This window comes from Oreochromis niloticus, linkage group LG10 (assembly GCF_001858045.2).
Source record: "Oreochromis niloticus isolate F11D_XX linkage group LG10, O_niloticus_UMD_NMBU, whole genome shotgun sequence".
Classification (NCBI taxonomy): Eukaryota; Metazoa; Chordata; class Actinopteri; order Cichliformes; family Cichlidae; genus Oreochromis; species Oreochromis niloticus.
The window spans coordinates 546,843-569,154 of record NC_031975.2 but is presented as its reverse complement, the minus strand read 5'-3'; the positions used below and the strand labels follow the sequence as shown (position 1 = coordinate 569,154).

General features: G+C 41.7%; 1 protein-coding gene across 3 annotated transcripts in view; it reads left to right on the top strand.

The window, feature by feature from the left end:
* hlcs (holocarboxylase synthetase (biotin-(proprionyl-CoA-carboxylase (ATP-hydrolysing)) ligase)) overlaps positions 1-22,312 on the top strand; it is a 51,309-nt gene that overhangs the window by 5,013 nt on the left and 23,984 nt on the right. For all 3 annotated transcript variants that reach the window (XM_005462981.3, XM_025910719.1, XM_005462980.3), the window contains exons 4-6: positions 7,689-8,659; positions 9,561-9,740; positions 19,175-19,455. In XM_005462981.3, coding sequence (XP_005463038.1) covers positions 7,689-8,659; positions 9,561-9,740; positions 19,175-19,455 — 1,432 coding nt within the window. The remainder of the gene's footprint in view (positions 1-7,688; positions 8,660-9,560; positions 9,741-19,174; positions 19,456-22,312) is intronic.

The following is a 22,312-nucleotide window of genomic DNA, read 5'->3' as shown; positions in this document are numbered from 1 at the left end:
TTGCATCCAGCAGCAGCAGGAAAGTGCTTTCACTCACAAAACCTCATATACAATGTTGAGCTTACAGTTATAGAGCTGCACACTTTAGTGCACAGTTTAAACTTAAACTGTCTCATGACCCATTGAAGAGTTACAGACATTTTTTTGACTGTATTCAGGAGCTCAGGTTTAAATAATGGCACAAACATGTTTTCTGTCATCTGTGAGGAAGCTGTGACCTGTAACTGCCCGACGTGTGGAACTCTACAGCCACTGAGCCTCTTACCCCATCATGACATGAGCTGTAGCTTCAGAGGTAGAGCAGGTCATCTACTAATTGGAAGGTTGCTGGTTGTCAAACATGCCTGCATGCCAAATATCCTTCGGAAAGTTGCCAGGTTGCTCTCTGATGCTTCTATCGAAGTATGAATGTGTGTGATTGTTACATAGAAAGATCGATAAGATAATTCTTTATTGTCATTGCACAGTCATCCATAGTACAATAGTAAAATGAAATTGGAGAACTGTCTACAACACAAAACGACACAACACAGTAACTTAATAAAAATGAGAAGAATAAGCGTACGTGTATTGCACATTGTTATTGTTATTATTATTATTGCACCTTGTTGTGAATATAAATGTTATTGTTGTTACCCCCCCCAAAAAAGTCCAGGGAGGTAGCCAATCAGGTCAGCTGTTTGCTTTGATTAGGGCTGTTGTCCTGTTGTTAAAGCTGTCCTTCAGTCGGTTTGTCCGCGACCTCAGCAGCCTGAATCTCCTGCCAGACGGCAGCAGCTTAAACACCCAGTATAGCACTTGTATACAAAAAGTACTTGTGTGAGTGGGTGCATAGAAAAGTGTTTTATAAGAAACAATGGGTTTACCAAAGAACACGTGACATGTTCTGGAAGGACTTCATTGCTGCTGTCTTTAGTTCTTCTTAAGTGAATTGAATGATGAGGCTCAGAGTTTTGGACTTCAGTATCATCCTAGCCACTTTACTACCTTTACATGACTTTATCATAATACGACACAGAAAGCACCATGAGGTGATGTCATCGGGAATAGGGCTGGGCCATATTATACTGTTCACGGTAATACCGGTACAATGTTAGGCAACGATAAGAAAATCAAATATCACGATAGAATATGGGTAAAACGCGCATGCGCAGTGCATTTGTTTTCATACGCACATGGCCGAAAAAACATGGCGGCAATGGAGAATGAGAAGGGGGGAAAGTGGATTGTTGAGTGAAACGGATGAACCAGAATTGGTTTGTAAAAATGGTGCAACTTCAGTGATGTGGAACTGGTTTGGTGTTTGTCCGTCAGATACACAACAAAGTTTTTTTTTTGTTTGTTTTTTTTTTGTAGAACATGCAAGCGGGCCGTCGTTATTGCCGTATTTGTAGGACTAAGGTGCTCGTAAATCTGGGAGTCACCTGGGTCCTAAACTCCGTCCGCTTCAGGTCCCAAAGTCAAACGAACACTGCAGCATTGTTGCATGTTCCATTTTCTAGGGCAGAAATACCGTGGTAACTCGCACATCTCATGGAGGAATAAACCACATACACGTTGTTAGAGTTTTACATCAGAGGCACACGCCTTCCTTTGCGCCATCATTTATTGAACACACACTTCCGTATTTATACCTTTCAGATTAAGAGCACATACATATATGATAGGGCAACACCCCCACTTGCTCTTAACACTGTACATTACACATTTACATGATATACACATATTAACATTTATGTTCCAAACAAAATATGCGTAAATTTATCTATTTTCACTTTACTTACAGACTTAGTCATGATGTCTGCTACCATGTCTTCTGTTGCACAATATTTAACTTGTACTTCCTTCTCAGTTATAGCAGACCTAATAAAATGATACTTGACATCAATGTGTTTACATCTTTGACAGTTTATCGGATTTTTGGACAATGCAATTGCACCTTGATTGTCTGCAAGAATGGTAACTGGTGAATAGTGCCTTTTAATGTCCATGCCATTAAGTAGCTGTGAGAGGTATAAGCTTTCTTGTACTGTGGCGGCCATCGCCATGTACTCTGCCTCGCACTTTGACAAAGCTACTGTAGCTTGCTTCCTGGTTTTCCAACAGATGACTGGCCCATTTTTGGATAGTACAAAACAATAACCCGTTGTACTTCTCCTGTCACTCAAATCTGTGGCCCAATCTGCATCGCTGTATGCTATAAGATTTAGGTTTCCTTCTGTCCTTTTATAGCACAGCTCTTTGTTTAGTGTCCCCTTAAGGTAACGTAATACATGTTTTGCTGCTGTCCAATGATGCTCTTTTGGCTCAGACAGAGATTGTGACAGTTTGCTCACTATCCAACTCAAATCTGGTCTTGTACATGTCATTAAGTAAATCAAACTGCCCACTAATTCTCTATATTTTCCTGAATCAACTGATTCACCATGTGCATCAAAGTCATTTTTGAGTTCACAAGGAGTAGAACGTGGCTTACAGTCAGACATTTTGAACTTTTCCAGGATTTTTGTGACGTACCGTGTCTGGTTTAGTCTTATCTCATGGTTCTCTTGTATACAGTCAATACCCAAGAAATGTTTGAGCTCACCAAGATCCTTCATTTTAAATTTCTCATTCAACATTTGTTTCACGTTTCTGATAGCGTCTTCACTGTTGGCAGCTATGATTACATCATCAACCCAGATGATAAGAATCACTGTCTCACTCGCTGTCTGTCTGGAATATACACAATGGTCTACAGGATTTTGTTTGTAACCTTTTTCACATAAATGGTTATGTAACATCTTATTCCAGTTTCTGCCAGATTGTTTCAAACCATATAGTGATTTGTTTAATTTGCAGACCAGTTTTTCACCTGTGTCTGATTTTACTTCAAAACCTTCTGGTTGCTGCATATACACCTCACAATCGATTGGGGCGTGCAAATAAGCAGTCTTCACGTCCATTTGATGGAGTTTAAAGTTGTACTGTACTGCTAATTGCATCAGAGTACGCACTGATGTCATATCTGCAGTCGGCGAAAAGGTTTCTTTGTAATCAATGCCTTGAACTTGGCTATAGCCATAGCCTTTAGCAACATATCTTGCTTTAAATGTTTTAGTCCAATTCGGGTTCTCTTTTATCACATACACCCATCTCCCTCCCACTGCATTTTTACCTTCCGGCAGCGTGGTTAGAGTGAACGTATTATTGTCTTTCAAGGATCTCATTTCATCTTCCATAGCATCTGACCAACACTTAGAGTTCGATGACTGCATAGCTTCTTCAAATGTCTTTGGTATGTTATACATCACCCTGTAACAGTAATCTACAGTCAGCGATGTTTGGTCGTCTTCTGCAGTTTGGACATAGTCTTTCAGGTAATCTGGCCTTCTCCTGTTTCGTTTAGGATATCGTTCAGACTCTGTTCTGTCACTCTGTTTGTCTGAGTTTTGTGTGTCATTTATGCCATTGTCTTGAATGTCACTTTCAGGTTCAACGATCATACTTTCATTTGATCTCTGGTCATTCCCTGTTTTGTCCATTCTAGCGGGGTACTTCAAGATGTCCCCTGGAGTCAAATCATTATCTCCATCGTCATCATCCTGAATAGTCTGGGTTTGGTGCTCAACTACACTTTTAGTGGGGAACTTGACCAACCTATGTCTAAGAACTCGTCCTGTTTTAGGGTAGTAGATTAGATACGACGGACTGTTTTTATCGTAACCCACAAAAACTCCTTCGTCGCATCTCGCATCTAACTTTTTTTTGTTGTGTCCGTAACCGTAGCAAACTGATCCAAAAATCCCCATCCTCGACATGTCTGGCTTCTTTCCTGTCAGCATGTAATAAGGGGTTTGCTTTGTGCGTCTGTTGTAACACCTATTACGAATTACTACGGCAGTCATAACAGCATAAGTCCATAATCTCTTTGGCAGGTTACTTTCAATCAACATACACCGTGCCATTTCAAAAAGTGTTCGCCATTGTCTCTCGGCAGTCCCATTCTGATGAGGTGAATACGGCGCTGATGTCTCATGCTTTATCGTGTTTTTATTTAACAATGCCTGAAACTCTCTAGATGTAAATTCAGTTCCATTGTCTGATCTGATTCTCTTTACTTGCCCATAGGGGGCGACGTCTGCCAAAAATCTTTCAGTTGCTTTTACGGTGTCACTTTTAGCCTTTAAAAAGTACACAAACATTGTGCCTGAGTAATCATCAGTAAATGCTAACGTGTACCTGAACCCGTCTTTAGCTTCTGGTTCTATCGGTCCAGCTAAGTCGGTGTGCACTAGCTCTAATGCTTCTTCTGCATCAGTTACGTGTTTAGCAGTAATCTTCTTTTGTCTGCGACAGTTGCTGTCCTTATGCGTTGAGCTTTTGCAGTAACCGCACCACTGCTTCTCTTTCTTCCAGTTATTTGCCTTCATCACATTATCTTCAGAACATGTGGCCTTTTCGGTGCTCTCGTAGCTTCTTAATTTAGCTTTAAATTCACTGAATGTCATTGCTTTGTCACTGTGGGTTACGTGTATGGAAAACGGCTTGAAAGATTCAGGCAACCCTTTTAACACCATTGCAATAAGCAGTCCATCACTTAATGTCTCTTCTGCATTCCTCAGAGCTGTAATGGCAGTCTCAGCCCTTATCATATAGTCTGTGACGCTCTCACTGGGCGTTTTCTGTAGCGACGTTAGCTCCGTGTACAGGCTAATCACACATGGTTTCCCCTTACCGGCGTAGTGCTCTCTCAGAATTTTCAACGCTTTCCGTCCGTCATCCCTGGCATCTCTCATCACGAGTGAAAGACTTCTATCATCCAATACTTGGATTAGCTCTGCATAAGCTACTTCATTTTTTTCATCCAAGTCCTTGTCTCCTTCCTCCGACTCGCTGGGCTCGTCCAAAATGGCGGCCTTTAGCCCAAGTAGCCGCAGGTATCCCAGGAACTTTGTTTCCCACAATTCGTAGTTTCTCTCGTCTCCGTCGAAGCACAGATGGTTCCACCGGCTTCCCACATCCCTTCTGGGCCCATAACCTGTTGCATGTTCCATTTACTAGGGCAGAAATACCGTGGTAACTCGCACATCTCATGGAGGAATAAACCACATACACGTTGTTAGAGTTTTACATCAGAGGCACACGCCTTCCTTTGCGCCATCATTTATTGAACACACACTTCCATATTTATACCTTTCAGATTAAGAGCACATACATATATGATAGGTTTTAACTCTCAGTGATGCTTGTTGCCCTATCTAAATTCTTTCATCTTTAATAAAACGATCAGCATTGCTGCTTTACCAGGTGTAACTATGAGGTTTAACATCCTGGCATCCATGAAAACAGAATTTATTACATTTAACGGAGTTAGAAGTTAGCAGGAAGTTAGCGGAAGTTAGCTCGCTAGTTTCGCTAGTTACCTAAGCATGATATAGCATGTTCTGACTGAGAGATTTCTGAAACATTCAAACGTACAGCTCTGCTATCACCTCCAACATAAATGAAGACAGGAAACTAAACAGCAGTGACGTTTGTAGGGTTACTGAAGTTGGGCTAGCTGGTATATAATGATGTGCTACGCGATCGCTAGCAACACAGCTATGTTAGCATAACATAAACACAGTGAAGCTGGAGGATGAACGCTAACTTTTTTCCACTCGATAAAAGTTAACGTGAAGGTTCCTGATGGTTAGAGACAAATGCAATCGCATGGCAGGATGCTGTAAACGGACCAAACTTCAGTCAGGAGAACAACTGAGATAATCCATCCACAATACCAGGTTAGTCATTAATATATTGCAACAACATGGGAATAGAGCAGCTGTGATAGAATAACAGCATTAACCTCCTAAGACCCGAACTCTTCCACGACATGCATTTTTAATTTCTCTTGGATATTTGGGCATATTGGGGCCCAATGAATGTAAAAACAAAGAATTTCCAGATTTTTTTTTTTTTTTTTTTTTTTTTTTATCTTTTGTTTTTAAGAAAAATGGGAGCCACAAATGAGGATATTCATTTAAAATTTTGATAGGACAGTAGCAGTATAATGTCCTCGTAAGTGGATATCAGGCCCATGTAGAGCAAAATTTAGTATTTTGGTCTAAATAACGCAATATGTGATGTCCACATATGTGGACGGCAGGTCCTAGGAGGTTAATGAATCAATGGTACAGAAGTGGAGGAAGCAAGAAGAATGTGTTGAATAAAGTTTGATTTATCTGACTGCTTTGTTTCGCTTAATGTGCCTTATAATCCCGTGCACCTTATGGTCCGAAAAATACGTATTTGACTTTTTTTATTTGGCACACTGCACTTTAATGTTGCAAAGCACCTCTTTTTAACTTAAGTGGATATTATACATGGGCTGACATATCCTGAGCATAACCATTTCTACTGGAAATGCCTTTTGGTTAAACTTTCAGCAAGGAATTTGCATTTGCACTCTTAAATTTTTATATAGCTTTAATGCACATAAAAAACAGCTGCTTGTTTAAGTGAAAATAAATGATGGTTTTTTTTTTTGGTTTTTTTTTGCGCTAGTAAAGTTGTGGGGTTGTATTTTGTCTCACAGAAATCATATCGTCAGTTATATCATCTTTGCAAATTTTCAAATCTATATCGTGATAAATATTTTTGGCCATATCGCCCTGCTCTAATCGGGGAGCAACCCATCGAATCCACAGAGAAATCAGACCGTACACAAGTTATGTTTATTCATGATAAGCGACACAGGTAAAAAGTATTGAACACATGACGAAAGAGAGGCCTGGAAAGTCACGACACCAGCTCTATTAGTAGTTAGAGAGCAATCCTGCCACTTAGTGAAAATTAATATCAGACCTGACTGATGACCTTTCACCTCATCACCAAGGTGGCACAAAAGAAACGTCTCATTATGGGTAAACCAGTGAGTTCTCTCAAGACCTTGTAAAGCAAAACATACTGATGACAGTGGTTACTGAGCCCTCTGGACGCCATGATACACAGCATGTTTAGAGGTCAAAATGTGCTACGTATCGCGGATGATGAAGATGAAGCGAGGGTGAATGTTTCAGCCAGACAATGATCCCAAACATGAAAGCCAAAAACAAGCCCCGGAAACTCTCTATTTTCTTTCCCTGAAACCAACAAAGCTGCTAGAAAGGCCCAGCCAATCAGCTGACCTGAATCTGACTGAAAATCTATAATCAAAACTAAAGCTCAGAGTTCATCGGTGTTCAATGCTTCCTTTCCCTGCTGTATTTGTGTATAGGGTTAAGCCTTTATACCTGGGGTGTCCAACTCCAGGCCTTGAGGGCCAGTGTCCTGCAGGTTTCAGACCTCACCCTGGGTCATCACACCTGAACCACATGATTAGTTCATTACCAGGACTCTGGTGAACTTGAAGCCATTTAAATCAGCTGTGTTGGATCAAGGACACATCTAAAACCTGCAGGACACCGGCCCTCGAGACCAGGACCTCCCCACCCCCGTTTTATACCTCTGTGGTGTAGCATAGCTGAAATGAAAGGTTTCAGCAGGTCTGAGCTGTTTGTTCTCCGAAGCTGCTGGATACAAGAAGTGTACCAAAGAGCTTACATTGTTACTGTTTTACTGTTCACTAGTTTAGTGGTTGACAGAAACAGTTGTTTGAAGTTTGAATACAAAGACAGATCAGTAGATGGTTCTGATATTTTTGTGGTGTGGTTGTATTTCCACAGCTGTCCTCCTGCAAGAATCCACTCTGAGTGCGCTGCTGGACCAGCAGTGTCCACAGAGCCTACGGGCACAGTCGTCACTGCTTCCCTGTAGCACTGAAGAGCCTATAGCTCGCCACCATCATCTGCAGTGTCGTAGAGGCAGCTTCCTTCTCATCCCAGAGGTAAAGAGGAGGTTAGAGGACCGGCGAGGGTCAGAGCCACTCCGCAGCTCCCAGGTTTTGGGATCTCTCGGTGACTTGGAGGAACACTCCCTGGGGAATCATCACCACATGGAGGGCCACGGACACCACCTGCATCTGTCCAGCTGCCATGAATGTCTGGAACTGGAGAACAGCACCATACTCTCTGTCAAATATGCCTCCGCTGAGAATATTCCAGACCTCCCGGATGATAACTCGGTTGGAAATGAGCATCTCGATGAAAATCATTCCCAAGGGGTTTTTGGTCAAAGCGGTGGCAAACCCCCAAATGTTCTCGTCTACACGGGGGGCTGTCAGGAGCGTTTTCAGACAGTTCGCCAGCTTTTATCAGAATGTATAAACATGGAAAGTAACATCATCTATCTGCTCCAGCCAGAGCAGGCACTGAATGATCCCTGGCTGGAAAACACAAGACTCCTGGTACTGGCAGAAGAGGAAACCCTAAGTCCCCAGCTTCAGACCCGCTTTCTCACCTACCTGAGCCAGGGGGGCAAGGTCCTCGGGCTAGCCTCTTCTCTGTGCCCTGCAGGACTCTGCCTGGAAGTCAGGCAGAGCCAGTACATGCAGGTCAACAAGCTGAATTTCACCAGGGAAGACAGCACAGAGCTGAATCTGAGTATACTGGCGAGTGGGAAAGTCTACATCAGGGATCCTCGGGGGGGAGGAGAAGTTGAACTGTGGGGGGAGCTGAAAGGGGATGTCCCCCATAAGGATATGGTTATTGTACGACTGACCCACGGAAGGGACGGTGGAGAAGCTGTCCTTTGTCAGGTAAACCCATGTAAACGTCTTCCTTGCGGACAATAAATAGCATGCTTTTTTTGAGGCACGCAGTAGTGCTAGCATATGTGGGACAGTAAACCTGCACGCTGTTGTATTTCTGTAGTGTCAGATCAAAGCAACAGTTGCCTCACACATAAAGACCATGTGATGTTAGAGAGAAAAGCCCAACATTCAGGCGATCCCACGTCCAAGGACTTGGCGGCAGTTGGAAAATCTCTTAACGGGAAGAATGAGGTTCAGATGTATGAGGTCTCAGTGACTGACATGAGAGGAGTGTGAGTGGCTCAGTGGGTACGCCCTACGACAGGAGTGCAGCAGCCTGGATTCAACTCTGATGTTTGCTCTTTCTCCTGAGTTTCCATCTTCAGTGCTGCACTGTCCAATAGAGGCAAAAATGCCTTCAGGTGAAGGATAAATGCATCATGGGATGTTTCTAGCAGTCTGAGCCTATAGCAGCAGATCTAAGAGAAGATCCGCTGATCCAGCAGTCTCCCTATAACACACGCTTCCTTTATTAATGGTGTAGCTAGCAGTAAATTAACTGCCACAGCAGCCTGAATCTTCTATAATCCAGGAACTGTCCTGTCCTTGTTTTGCAGTCGGGTCTAGAAATAATGATGTTGTTGTTGTTGTTGTTGTTGTTGTTATTAGTATTAGTATTATTTATGCATTCTGAATGAATCCAGGTGCTGACAGTGGGTATGTGGTGCTGCTAACTGTTGGGCTAGTAAATGAAGCCCGGTGTCGTGTGATGTCTACATTACAAGCAGATTTATTAGGTGCAAATATTCGCAGTATAAAATAAATGATACTCGTTTTTGCTGCCACATTAATGTTTCATGCATCCTCTGATGTTTTTAGTGCTATACTTAAACGTGTATATCTGCAGGTCCACTTTGAAATTGCTCCCAACTCTCAGAATTTGCCATTGGATACTTTTGATGAACTGAAGGTCAACAATGCCTCGCGGTATGAAGTCTTGACAGAAATCCTCACCTCTCTAGGCCTCAAATGTGAACCAAGTCAGACTCCAAGTCCAAGTGCGGTACACCTGCTCGCTATCTCTCAGGTAAGATGCTCAGCGTTCTTGTGTTCAAGACTAAGAACAGCTTCATGTCCTATTGACTCATCTCTCCATGTGAAAAAGGTTCGGTGAGTGCCTCCCACCTGATCCCCTTAAAACACTGTGTTAGTAAGTACAGTAGCTTTGCTTCATTAAATATGCTACATTTTAAATATGAAGTACTATAGTTACTGTGAGTTACAGGGTTAGGATAAAGTTACTCTCTCTTCTTTCTCTGGCATTTTTGAGACCTCATAGCTTGTTGGGTAAGGGAGCTAGCCCACATAATTTTGGGGACTGAGCCTTTGTTGAAAACTGCAACAGAATCAAGTTACATCACGTTTTCTATCACTTTGATTAAATTGTATTAATGCTCATTATAATTAGTGTGGATGCTTATTAAGCATCCACAGTATTGTTCTTCTACTTTTCATATTCCATACGTTTTTCGGCATCTATCTCCTTCAACACAGTTTAACTTAGAAAAACCATTCAACCACCGTTAGATTCTTCTTCTTTTGGACGTGTGCTTGTATTTTTCGCATTTTTAACTTCTATGTTCTTTAAATTATTCAACTTTATTCAACAAAAATTTATAATGTATTTCAATGGGAGAATCTTCAAATGCTCATTCAACTTACTCTTGTTTCAACTCTAACTACTTCCACATACGTTAACCTAGAGCCACCATTCAAACTTTAAAACGAAGACAAGACATTCAACTATTCAACTTGTATTTATCTTTTCAATATCTAGTATACTTTTTCTTCAGCTCCAGTTTAAGTTTCATCCTTTTTTTTCAGCTGTTTCAGAGTTTATAATGGGTGTGTATGGGACGGAATGTTGGCGTTTAGAGTGAGACAACCCTAACTGCTAGAGTGGGAGGAGGGAAAAAATTAATCTTAAAATCTTCTCTTTAAACTGCTGCTGTGTCCACAATGTTCGCTCTACAGGTATGATTTTACCCTCAAAATGTAGCCATCGCTGTCCTCTTTCATCCAGTGTTATTATTGTACTAGGTATTATGGTTCGTTCCTAAATGTCACCAATGCACATCCTCCTCCCTCCAACTCTTCCATAGAGTCCAATGTTAAAATTGATCCCAAAATTCGTCTGAAAATCAGAAGTACAGGCTGTCTTTACACTGTCATCACGTCCATATAATAAACTCCACAGGCATGAAAACTCAGAATTCGGTAGACTAGACATTGCTGCCGCTCACGGTAAAAGAATTTTGTCAATACGACTTGTAGGTTTTTTCTTGGGAAGCATTTGTTTCACAATCACTTTTCTGTTTATTTAAAGCAGCAGAAGAGAGGGCTGCTGTCTGTATGTGTGTGTGTGTGTGTGTGTGTGTGTGTGTGTGTGTGTGTGCGCGCACGTGTGTGTGTGTGTGTGGTGCCACAGACTGGAGTCGCTATAGCAGCCAGGCTCACACCTGCCTGCTTAATGAGCTCTGTCTGTCACTGCCAAGATTAACCTTAAAAACGTATGTTTCAACTGCTGCTGTGTGCACAGTGTTTGCTCTACAGCCATTATTTTACCCTCAAAACGTAGCCATCGTTGTTCTCTTTCCAACAGTGTGTCTTTCAAAGCTCAGAGATGTAAACTTTATAAACTGTGTGGATCCAAGTAGAAGGATAACCTTCTAACTGACCCATAGAAATACATTATATTTTCAGTCAGGAGTTTATCTCAACAGCAGGAAAGAACCCACTTTTTAAATCACTCATGTGACCATATTTTTGACACCCCAAGGATAAAAGAGACACTTCTGTGTAGAACAATTCCTTGGGATCCTCACAGTTCAAAAGCTGTTTTGATGGGAGTTAGGGTCCTTGATTTAGATGCAGTTTCTCAACAGGTGCACCAAGGCAGATTTGACAGGGTTTTCCCACAGAATAACAGTATGCCAGTAGTTAGTGCAGGCCAACTAAATAGGCTATTCTGATTGGCCTGTTAAATTCAAGCTTATTGTTCACTGGTGGATTTGTCTTCTGCACACAGGTGATTCAGATCTGGGCATTTGGCGTCAGTTCATGACTTTTAGAATCATCGTTTCTGACTGAATGATTAAAACTTACAGCATTTAGCTGTCTGTAGTGGATTTTCCCAAATTTCAGTCATTCAGTGATTAAAATAAAATGAGGTTTCAATTTTTTATTCAGATATTTTCTGACTCTAAATTTTCTTTTGATATTACTCAGCTTTTTCTAATTTACATTTTAAACATGTTCACCTACTTTCCAACTTCTCATTCTGTGTGAACGTCAGCTTTCAACATTTCTGAACTTTAGTTTTCAGGTGAAAAATTCTGAATTTTTCATCTCATTCAACATTTTTAACTTAACATTCAGCAGATATTTCATTTCAGCTCAAAACATTCAGCTATCAGCATCCACACTGCAGTTTCTTCAGAAAATGCATTTTCTAGTTAATCATAGTTTTTTAATAACATGGTAAAGGTGTCCTTTGTTTCATCCATAGAGCAACATAAAGCTCAAGCACAGGTATCCCCACCCCGGTCCCCAAAGCCACAAACCCAGTAGCCAATTCAAAGTTAAGGTGAGCTTTATTGCTGCACCAGCTTGAACTCCGGGGTGAACCATGGCCAGAATAACCAACAAAACAAGCTATTCCAAAGAAGTGCTACCTAAACCCTGTGTGAAAACTGAACCAAACCCAAACTCTAAAAGTTAATAAACAAGACAAAACGTACTAAAATGAATGGTCAGTTTGCTCTTTCTGCTTCAGTGCTGTTTAGAACAACGTATATAAAACAGAACACACACCCCGGGTAAATGGCCCTGAGGCCAGACTCTGTGATCAAATCATTTTCTTTTAAACACTCACTGTGACTGTACATGTATCCTACATGTGGAGAGGTTTGCTTGGCATGTTTAATTTTTGGCACAGCTGTTGCTGTCAGCTCGCAGCAGGAGATTCCCGAGTTTGAATGCCGGATTGGCACATTTGTACGTTCTCCCTGGATCAGGGACCAGGTTCGCATGGTTCTCTCCTGGTACTCCGACTTCCCTCTCCTTTCTCCACGTTGATGTAGTTCCCACATTATACTAGTGTAGATCCAGGATCAACATTGTAACTGACCTACCACACTGCAAAACTATGACATCATAACAACGTGGGGAAAAAGGCAAATAAGATGCCTTTGTTTAATCTGAACTTGTGTTAGGGAACAATAGTAGAAGGTAACTCTTGTCTGGTAGACTTCTGTGGAAGGATGGTGCTGCCAGCAGGGCGGGATTGCCAGAACATTTTAAATCTACCAAGATTGTCCATTACATGTTTGACACAGCGTTTATTCCGTTTGGCAATATTACAGCAGCAACAGGCTAACACGGATCATCTATGATTTAGATGTAGAGAATGAAGACACCCATCTAACTTCATGAATAGTTGTTTTCCTGGGCTTGTAGAAGAGGGCTAGGTCACACAATGACACCACTGTTCACAACCCAACGATGGAAACACAGAGTTTGAAAGCACCGAAGGCTACAAACTTGTTAGTGCTGAATAATTAGAAAATGTCTTTGACGCAGAAGGAACCTCGTCTAACAGATGAAGCTGATTTGTGCTGGCGTCTGCTGCAGCCTCTTTCAACCATTCACCATCCAACATGGTGACATGACCTTTGAAAGTTCACCTAACATGCTCCTTTTATGGTTTGAATATGGAATTGTGGGCACATATAGGGTGCACAGTTGAACTCTGGGTCCATTGTTAAGTGCCATCAGGTCCTTAAATAGTGACAGCTGTGTCCACATCCTTGGGATGCTGTTGGACTCCACCTGTGGTTGTCTCTGATTCTAGGCCATACGTGTCAAACTGTTCAGTGCTGCCCAAAGTAAGGAACTTCAAGTATCCTGTGGTTCTGGAATCTTCATAGGATGATGGAGCGTGCCATGGATTGGTGCAGACTCTGCAGTAATGGCACATTTACCAGACTGTAAATGGACTGGTTCTTGTATATCACATTTCTACTTTTTATATAGAAATGTTTCTCAGTGTTTAGCCTGTATCCAATGGCTTAATCCCTCTGAGTGCCGGTGAGATTCAGCTGATTGTAACTGAATCATTGACAGCACTGTTACAAGGGTGTAACTTGGTTTACTGCAGTAATCTGAACTGTCCAGCAAAGTGACCAATTACATTAGGACCCTGCTTCTTTTAGGCTCTGCCCTCCAAACAGTCAGAAACCAGTGCAGGATTCAGGTTGGAGAGCGCAGCGTTACCACATAGTGCTAATCTGCTGCAGCCCTGATAAAACAAACAGTGTTGTGTGAATGATGTCTAACTCACAGCTCCTGAGATATTTACTCACAAGTAATTTCATTTTTTTTAATGTAAATATAATCTCCTTAGTTCATTTAATTTGATTGGTCTCTTGGCTCATAGTGAGGAGGACACTTTGGCTCTTCGTCCAGGACAAAAAAAGGTGAAACATCTGAATAACTGAACTTTCCCATTCTTCTGAGTGCTGTCAGACACTGTCACTGTGTGCTGTACAGTCATCCTGGAAAAACTGGAAATATTCATGCCGTGTGGGGGGAGTGGATTTGGCGCTGGGAGCTTATTTATTTTTAACCCCTAGGGGGCGTTGAAGGTCCACATTGCTCAGTAGCAGGAGCCCTTCTTCACAGCAGCTCTATGGCTGAGTGTCACATTGAAAAAGAAATCTAATTTGCTGATGTCAAATGCAGTGTCTGTATTGGCTGTAGCTCAGGAGGTAGAGCAGGTCACCTACCGATCGGAAGGTTGGTGGTTCGATCCCTGGCTCCTCTAGTCTGCATGTCAAGTATCCTGGGGCAAGATGCTAACCCTGAGTTGCTCTCTGATGCATCGGAGTGTGAATGTGTGTGAGAATCGTCAGAAAGCACTCGGATTACAGAAAGTGCTTGTGAGAATGGGTGTGATTGGGTGAATGTGGCATGTTGTATAGAGCGCTTTGAGTACTCCGGGAGAGTAGAAAAGGGCTCTATAAGAATCAGTCTATTTACCATTTATCAGTCCATGTGTTTGGTATGCAGTACACCATTCATTTTGCCTTAAATGGGCAAAGTCATTTTCTCTCCCTTATCCATATCTCATACATGATCAACTACTCACATTAAATCACTGGTATGATAAAAATAAAGCTAAGTGGCACTACCACTTTCAACGTGGTGATGAGCTGGGTTTACTCCTCAGTGGGTGTCCCTGAACTCTGCTTATACTTTACAAAGCTTTTTTTTTTTTTTTTTAAACTATCTGAGAACAGTTAACAGTTGGTGCAGGATCATATGGACTGGGTGGGCTTTAACCAAACTTGAACACTCTGTCCAAAGAACAGAGGTTATAAAAATAAGCTGCACTAAAAAAATTACAAGCTGTACACCAGGCCAACAAACCACCACCACACGATAAGTTGAGATGGATGGATGTATGTGTATGTGTATGTATGTATGAGTGTATCTGTATGTATGAATGTATCTATTAGGGGTGCAATGATACACAAAATTCTCGGTTCGGTTCGATACTTTGGTGTCACGGTTCGATATTGTTTTGATACAAAAAAATGTTCATGCCTTTTTAATTTGTCATTTATTAAAATTATAAATATATATTTTAACTCAAAAGTACAGTTTTTACATTTAATGTTGCTGAAACAACAAAATAATTAAAAAAATAAATCTATCTGATTGAGAAATCACTCATCTTTGGAAAAGAGAGTTTATTACAGAGAAATGGCTCTTTCCAAAATAAAAGCTATACTATACGCTTCTTCTGGGGTATATTCTCAGCAGCATATTAAACATATCAGGTCCCCATAAGGAGAATCATGTGCTAACGGCTGTCTAAATGACGCGGGCAAAGTTTGTAGCATGCGTGCTTGTTGTTTTTGTCTGCTTCCACTTGTCTTTGCACTAGGATGATGTCGGCATAAATGTGCAGTCATATTCGTTGTGTTCCCACTAGTGCTGTCAGCGTTAATCTCGTTAAAATGACATTAACGCCATAACACGGCAAATCTCCGTTAACGAGTTACCGCCGATCGCCCCGTGCATGGGGCTGGACGGTGTCAACACGTTAACAAGCTAACTGCGCGAACGCACTAGTTCCCACCAATTGAGCATTGCGTGGCACATCTGACATACTGTTTTACTTTTGTCCATGACGCGCTTACCATCAGGGTCATGCTTCACATGAAAACCAAGATAGTTCCAAATGCCAGATCTGAATGAGGGTGGGGGAGGCTCAATTGCCATGTTGCAACGAGCTTAGCTTCTGTCTTGCTAGCTTGTGCTGCGCTCAGTGGATCTGCACTCGACAGTGCAGCCTAGGCAGAGTAGTCGAACGCAGATCCACTGAGCGCTCAACACAGACAGCATCGTCAGAAGAAAAGTTGACAAAATAAATTAAACGTTTTGTATTGTTCGATACATATGTGTACCGAACCGAAAGCACTGTATCGAACGGTTCAATATCGGTACGAGTATTGTTGCACCCCTAATAAGTGTGTGTGTGTGTGTGTGTGTGTGTGTGTGTCTTTGAACTTTGATAACAGCACATAAAATCAAGTTCATTTTAATAGTTTCTACTCAAGGCCAGAGCAAATAAATATCGTCTTAGTTAAATCCAGTTTTCCAGGGTTCTCTATTGGTAACAGTCCATTCATTCTTAGCTTTGTATAAAGGTGTTCTGTTCATTTTATTGGTTTTTACTGTTGGTAATAAAATCTGCCTCCTGTAGCCTGTCTGCTAGAATATTCATGTCTGTGTACACTGAAATCTTTATACAAAATAATTACAATCTTTGTAATATATAAAATAATATTTCTAAAAATGTCAGTAAACAATAAATGAATGTGTTTTTTAGTCAACCAGTTAAGACATTTATGTGTTGTTCTACTTGTCCTGAAGGATTCATATGGCTCTGTTCTGTACCATCTGCAGTTTCTGACCTGATCACTCTCCTGGATGATATCAAGACGAGATTATATTCATTTATAAAGCACAGCAACTATCACCTCAAGGCACTTTTTATTGTAGATTTAAAAACCCTGCAGTAATAAAGAGAAAAGCCCAACCATCAGACCGAACCCCTATGAGCAGGCACTTGGCAACAGTGGGAAGGAAAAACTCCCTTTTAACATGAAGGAACCTCCAGCAGAACTAGTCTCGATCATCATTCTCTGGCTCTGCAGGTGGTGGTTGAAGCTTTCCTTGCAGACAGGGCAGAAGAAGACGACCTTAGTGATAGATGTAGCGATACTGAATGAGTGCAACGTCAGGACGAAGGGAAGAACAGAGGGCTGAGAGAAGAGCTCGAGAAGATGTGGAGGGTGAAGGTAACAGTGGTCCCCGTGGTAATCGGAGCACTCGGTGCAGTGACTCCCCAAACTAGGCAAGCGGTGGTGTCTCGTTCACTCGTGGCATACAGCTTGATGTCATCCATGTAGAGGGAGGTGATTGACGTTCTCACTTGAGGGGGTTGGGCCTGTGCAGAACAGTAGTGTGGACAAAGCATCTCCTTAGTAGATCTGCACTTGATGGTGACTTGTGCCCTTCTGGGTGTGGCTGATCCATTAGGAGCTTGTTCATTTGTGCTGCCAGACGCTCGTGAAGTTCAGTCAGCTTCTTCAGCCATTAGGCGTGAACCATGTCGGGCCCTGGTGCTGTCTAGCTCTTCATACTGGAGACCCTTTCTTGGATATCTGCCACTGTGATGGTTACTGGACCCTGTTCAGGGAGGTTGCTGTGGTCTGCCCTCAGATCCACTAGCCACTGAGCATTGCTATTATGGGTTGCGTCCTTCTCCCATATGCTTTTCCAGTATTGGTCCGTCTCCAGCCTTGGTGGTGCTGTTCTCCTGCTACTGAGAGTACACCTTGGCTGGTTCTGTGGAGAACAGCTGGTTTATTCTCCTGCCTTCTATCTCTCTGGTGTACCTCTTCAAGCAGCTGGCCAAGGCTGTGAGTCTTTGCTGTACTTCTTAGGCACCTTCTTCATTACACCTTTCTGCAGCTCTGATAGTTGGCTAACCTCCCTCCATGCTTTCTTGAGCTTGGCCTCTAGTCTCCTTCTCCATGGAGGGAACTGCTCCTTGTGGCTGTTAATCTTGTAGCCAAGCATCTCACTGATCACTGCTGCCGTAGTGTAGATCAGCTGGTTATGGTCGGTAATGGTCGCAGTAGGTATTAAAAACTAGTGAAAGTTTTGGTGCTAGTAAACTATGATGAGACAGGCTAATAATAACCTAAATAAGGCATTTCAACAAAACTTTGTATATATATTATTCTAAATTTAGATGTGAAGAGTTTTAACTATAAAAATACATTTTCTCCTTTTAATAACTATTTAATTAAAATGTACTGATCAGTCTAACACTCACTTGTTCTCATGGACTTCATCAATAGGCACACTGTTAAACTGTAAAACCTGTAAAAGTGCACTCTTGTCTTTCTTCTTCTATTCTTTACTGATTGTAAATTCTTCGTGGAACACTGTACCCCATTCATATCTGAAATTGTCCTCTTTATTTTTTCAGCTTTTTCAAATAATCCCTCATGCATAACAATCCAACTGAAATGAAACCGTAACATTTGATTTTTTTTTTTCAAATCCAGCAACTCAAATCCCAAAGTCCAGCAATACAGCACCAGCCATTTTCATTTATTCTGTGTTTCCTAAACAATCATCTGTAGCTGCAGGACATGCCTCCCTATAAGGATGTTCAATTCAGTCACAAAAATAAAATTTCCCTCCTCTTATTGAAGACAAGTAGCAAACTTATTGGACACCTGTCCACTATAACATTGTTTACTGGTTTTTCACAGTGGAACTATTTTACCAGTTTTCTGGGCTTGTTGGTATTTTCTTTCAATAGAGCTTCAGTGTATTTGAATGTGGCAAATGGTCGCAGTCAAGCCAGTCAACACCTCGAGGCTTATTTTCCACAAGTGTAAATTTATTATAATATTATAAGGCAATTTTTTACCAGGTTAAAATTAAAAATACTATTTTTATCCGTGGTTTTGTTCTTCAAGATTTGATTTTTAATTAAATATTAGGGAGACTTTATGTTTTATCCTTTAATTTGTCACCAATCTGTAAACTGTCATTTAAAGCTAAGGTAGCATCCATCTAGATGTCTTTCTTACACCGTTTCATAAATAATATAGCCAAATAAATATAGAATGGTCATTCATACAAACGCTGGCTCCATAGCAGTAGTAAAAAAAAATCAAAAAAAAATCAGACTTTTGTAAAACCGCATTTGTTTCCTAGAATCAGAGTCAACTCTGTCGCTTAAACACACTTCTCAACTTAAAACGGACCTGAACAATTTAAAAGATATACCACTGTGCTTGTGCAGTTTAAACTACTGACAGTCTGTAAAATAAAACCAAACTGATGTCCTCTCTTCTGTATTCAACACAGGAGGCCAAGGCCAGATTCCTGAAATGGCTCCAGGCTCATGTAGAACACAACGGTGTCCTTACGTTGTCCAAGGCCTCCCTTGTCGTGACGTCTGGTTCAGACCTTCAGGATGCTCTTTTGCTGCCTAAAGGCTCTGTGGCCCTGGTCACTAATTCTGCAGAGTCGCAGAGCTGGGCCCACTTTAGTATGGAGACCTACAGCAAGAACCTGAAGACCAAGCTGCTGGGTCACACTGTTCTGTTTGCCGAAGTTGTCACTTCTACCATGGATCTATTAGAAGGGTAACACATGTTTCTAAGAATCTGTTTAATGTTTGAAATGTGGACTTGGGCCAGCAGGAGTTTATTCTAACAAGGAAATGTCCAAGTAGCTCTGAGATGAGACTGCGGCAGTATGGGCCGACAAAGCTGTAGCTTTACACCAGGGGTGGGGAACTCCAGGCCTCGAGGGCCAGTGTCCTGCAGGTTTTAGATCTCACCCTGGGTCAACACACCTGAATCAAATTATTAGTTCATTACCAGGCCTCTGGAGAACTTGAGGAGGTCATTTAGGCATTTTAAATCAGGTGTGTTGGATCAAGGACACGTCTAAAACCTGCAGGACACCAGCCCTCGAGGCCTGGAGTTGCCCACCCCTGCTTTACACCGTATCATTCACTGCATTTGGCTTCAAATGGGTGAAATAACAAGCTGATCTTATTTAGAATACTCGAGACCTAAAAGTACAAACTATGGAGTTGCATTATGTGTAAAGTCTTCTCCGGCACATCCTAGAGATCCATCTTGATGGAGGCAACGTCCAGCCAGTCCATGTGTTATAATGTGTCATGCTCCCTGACATGTCCTTTCACAGGATGAGCCTGATAAATCCTGCCAGTGACCATAACACTGCCCTACAGGTCAGCTGTCCAAGATCTTGTTCTTTACCCTGTTATGTCCATCAGTGTGGAACAGGCTAAATCTAGACTCATCACACCACATGAGTTTTTGCCACGGCCCAGTCGTTATGCGCCCCAGCAAACTGAAATTTGTTTCCAATAAGTCTTACTGATAGTTTTTGTACGGCAGTACAACAGTTCGGTCTTTGTCCCTTGAGTTCTCGGCACATAGCTTTGAGTCCTGTATCAAGGTGTTTCCAGGTATTATTGCATTGGACATTTCTTAACTCGTATTTAGTAGAGTCGGTTTCTTTCTTTGCTTGATGCAGGCCAGTAATTTGACCCATCTGAAACAGCTCAACATTTTTCCACTAACAGGTTTTCCATGAAAACATGTTGGGTTGTTTAAGGAGTGAGAAGTTGCTCATTTCCTTGTTTGGATAAATCCAAACAAAACATACTACAAGAATTAGTAGTTCTTATTAATTTGCTTGGTTAACTCCAGCTGGTGACTTGTTTTGGGGCTGGGCAATGTTGGCCATGATAATGTAAATGAAGTGCTAGTTGGGGCACCTTCATTCATTAAATGTTAATAAATAGGCAAATGAAGCAGAAAAATATTATCACAGCGGTTGCTGGAAATTCATATACAAGCTCGTATATGGAAAGTGAGATCAGGTCTGTACATGGAAATTCAAACATGGTTTGAAAATCTTTTCTTGTTACTGAGCCTGGAGTGATTTACAAACACATCAATCCCAGAGAAATCCGTGGTTAGTGTTAGGGTTGTCTTTTTTGGCTAAATTGGTAAATAGATTTCAGGGTACGTTGATGCACAAATCTGCATATTTGAGAGAAAATGGGTATTTCTTCCAACCTCGCTTAGAATTCTTGATGGCAAACCCAAATTTTCAGGAGCAAGTAGTCATAGAAAGTACAGAACCTTTAGATTACATTTTAAATCACAAAAAATAATAAAAATACCTTCTGGTCCCTAGCAGGTCATGAAATTTATGTCAATACAATATCAGAGGAACACCAACACATCACGCATTTGTTATTATGTCTATTCATTGTCTTTTTTTCATGCTTGGGGCTGTAGTCTATCCCAGCTGTCAGTGTTTATCTGACAGCTGGGATAGATAGGGGCAATCGTGGCTCAAGAGTTGGGCGTTCGCCTTGTAATCGGAAGGTTGCCGGTTCGAGCCCCAGCTTGGACAGTCTCGGTCGTTGTGTCCTTGGGCAAGACACTTCACCCGTTGCCTACTGGTGGTGGTCAGAGGGCCCGGTGGCGCCAGTGTCCGGCAGCCTTGCCTCTGTCAGTGCGCCCCAGGGTGGCTGTGGCTACAATGTAGCTTACCATCACCAGTGTGTGAATGTGTGTGTGAATGGGTGGATGACTGGATATGTAAAGCGCTTTGGGGTCCTTAGGGACCAGTAAAGTGCTATATAAATACAGGCCATTTACCATTTATCTGACACAAATTTACTCAAAATGTAGAAAAAATGTGTGAAAACCTAATAACTTCTTTTTACATGTCCAAGCCTAATAGGCATTAAGAGGGTAAGTAGCAGCCAGAAATCAGATGTGCTAATTGCTAATCAAATGCATTAATTGATTATCATCAGTTTGAGCACTGCTATTGTTAGGAAAAATATATTTTCTAGCGCTTCTTTGCTGTGTATTTTGCAGGAGCAGGAGTTTGGGCAGTTTGCTGGTCTCGAGCGAGGTGTGTTAACACATTGACAAGGAGGAAGAAGGCCAGCAATGATCTTAAAAAGTAACTCTCTTCTGGGAAGGGATATAAGGCCATTTGTAAACAATCTACAAACAATCTTTGTAAACATCCCACCGATGTCACCCTAATCTCAGACCATGAAACACTCAGAGAACATCTCAGACTCTACAGGTATCAGGTAGCATATTAAAGTTTATTATAGTACCATTAGAGAAAGATTTAACAAGTTGGGCTTGTTTGAACGGGTTGAAAGCCTCTTCTCTGTAAAAAGAACAACACCACAGCTTAGGCTCACAAAGTTGCACCTGAACGAACGACCATACTTCTGTACCAATGTCCTTTGGATGGACGAGACCAAATATGAGATGTTTGAGCGTAACGCACAGTAGCACATTTGGTGGAAACCAAACAGCGTACCAGCACAAACACCAATGGTGTCAGTGGTGAGCACAGTGATAGAACGATGATGGTTGACCTTGTTTTGCAGCCAGATGGCCTGGGCACCTTGCAGTTATTGGGTTG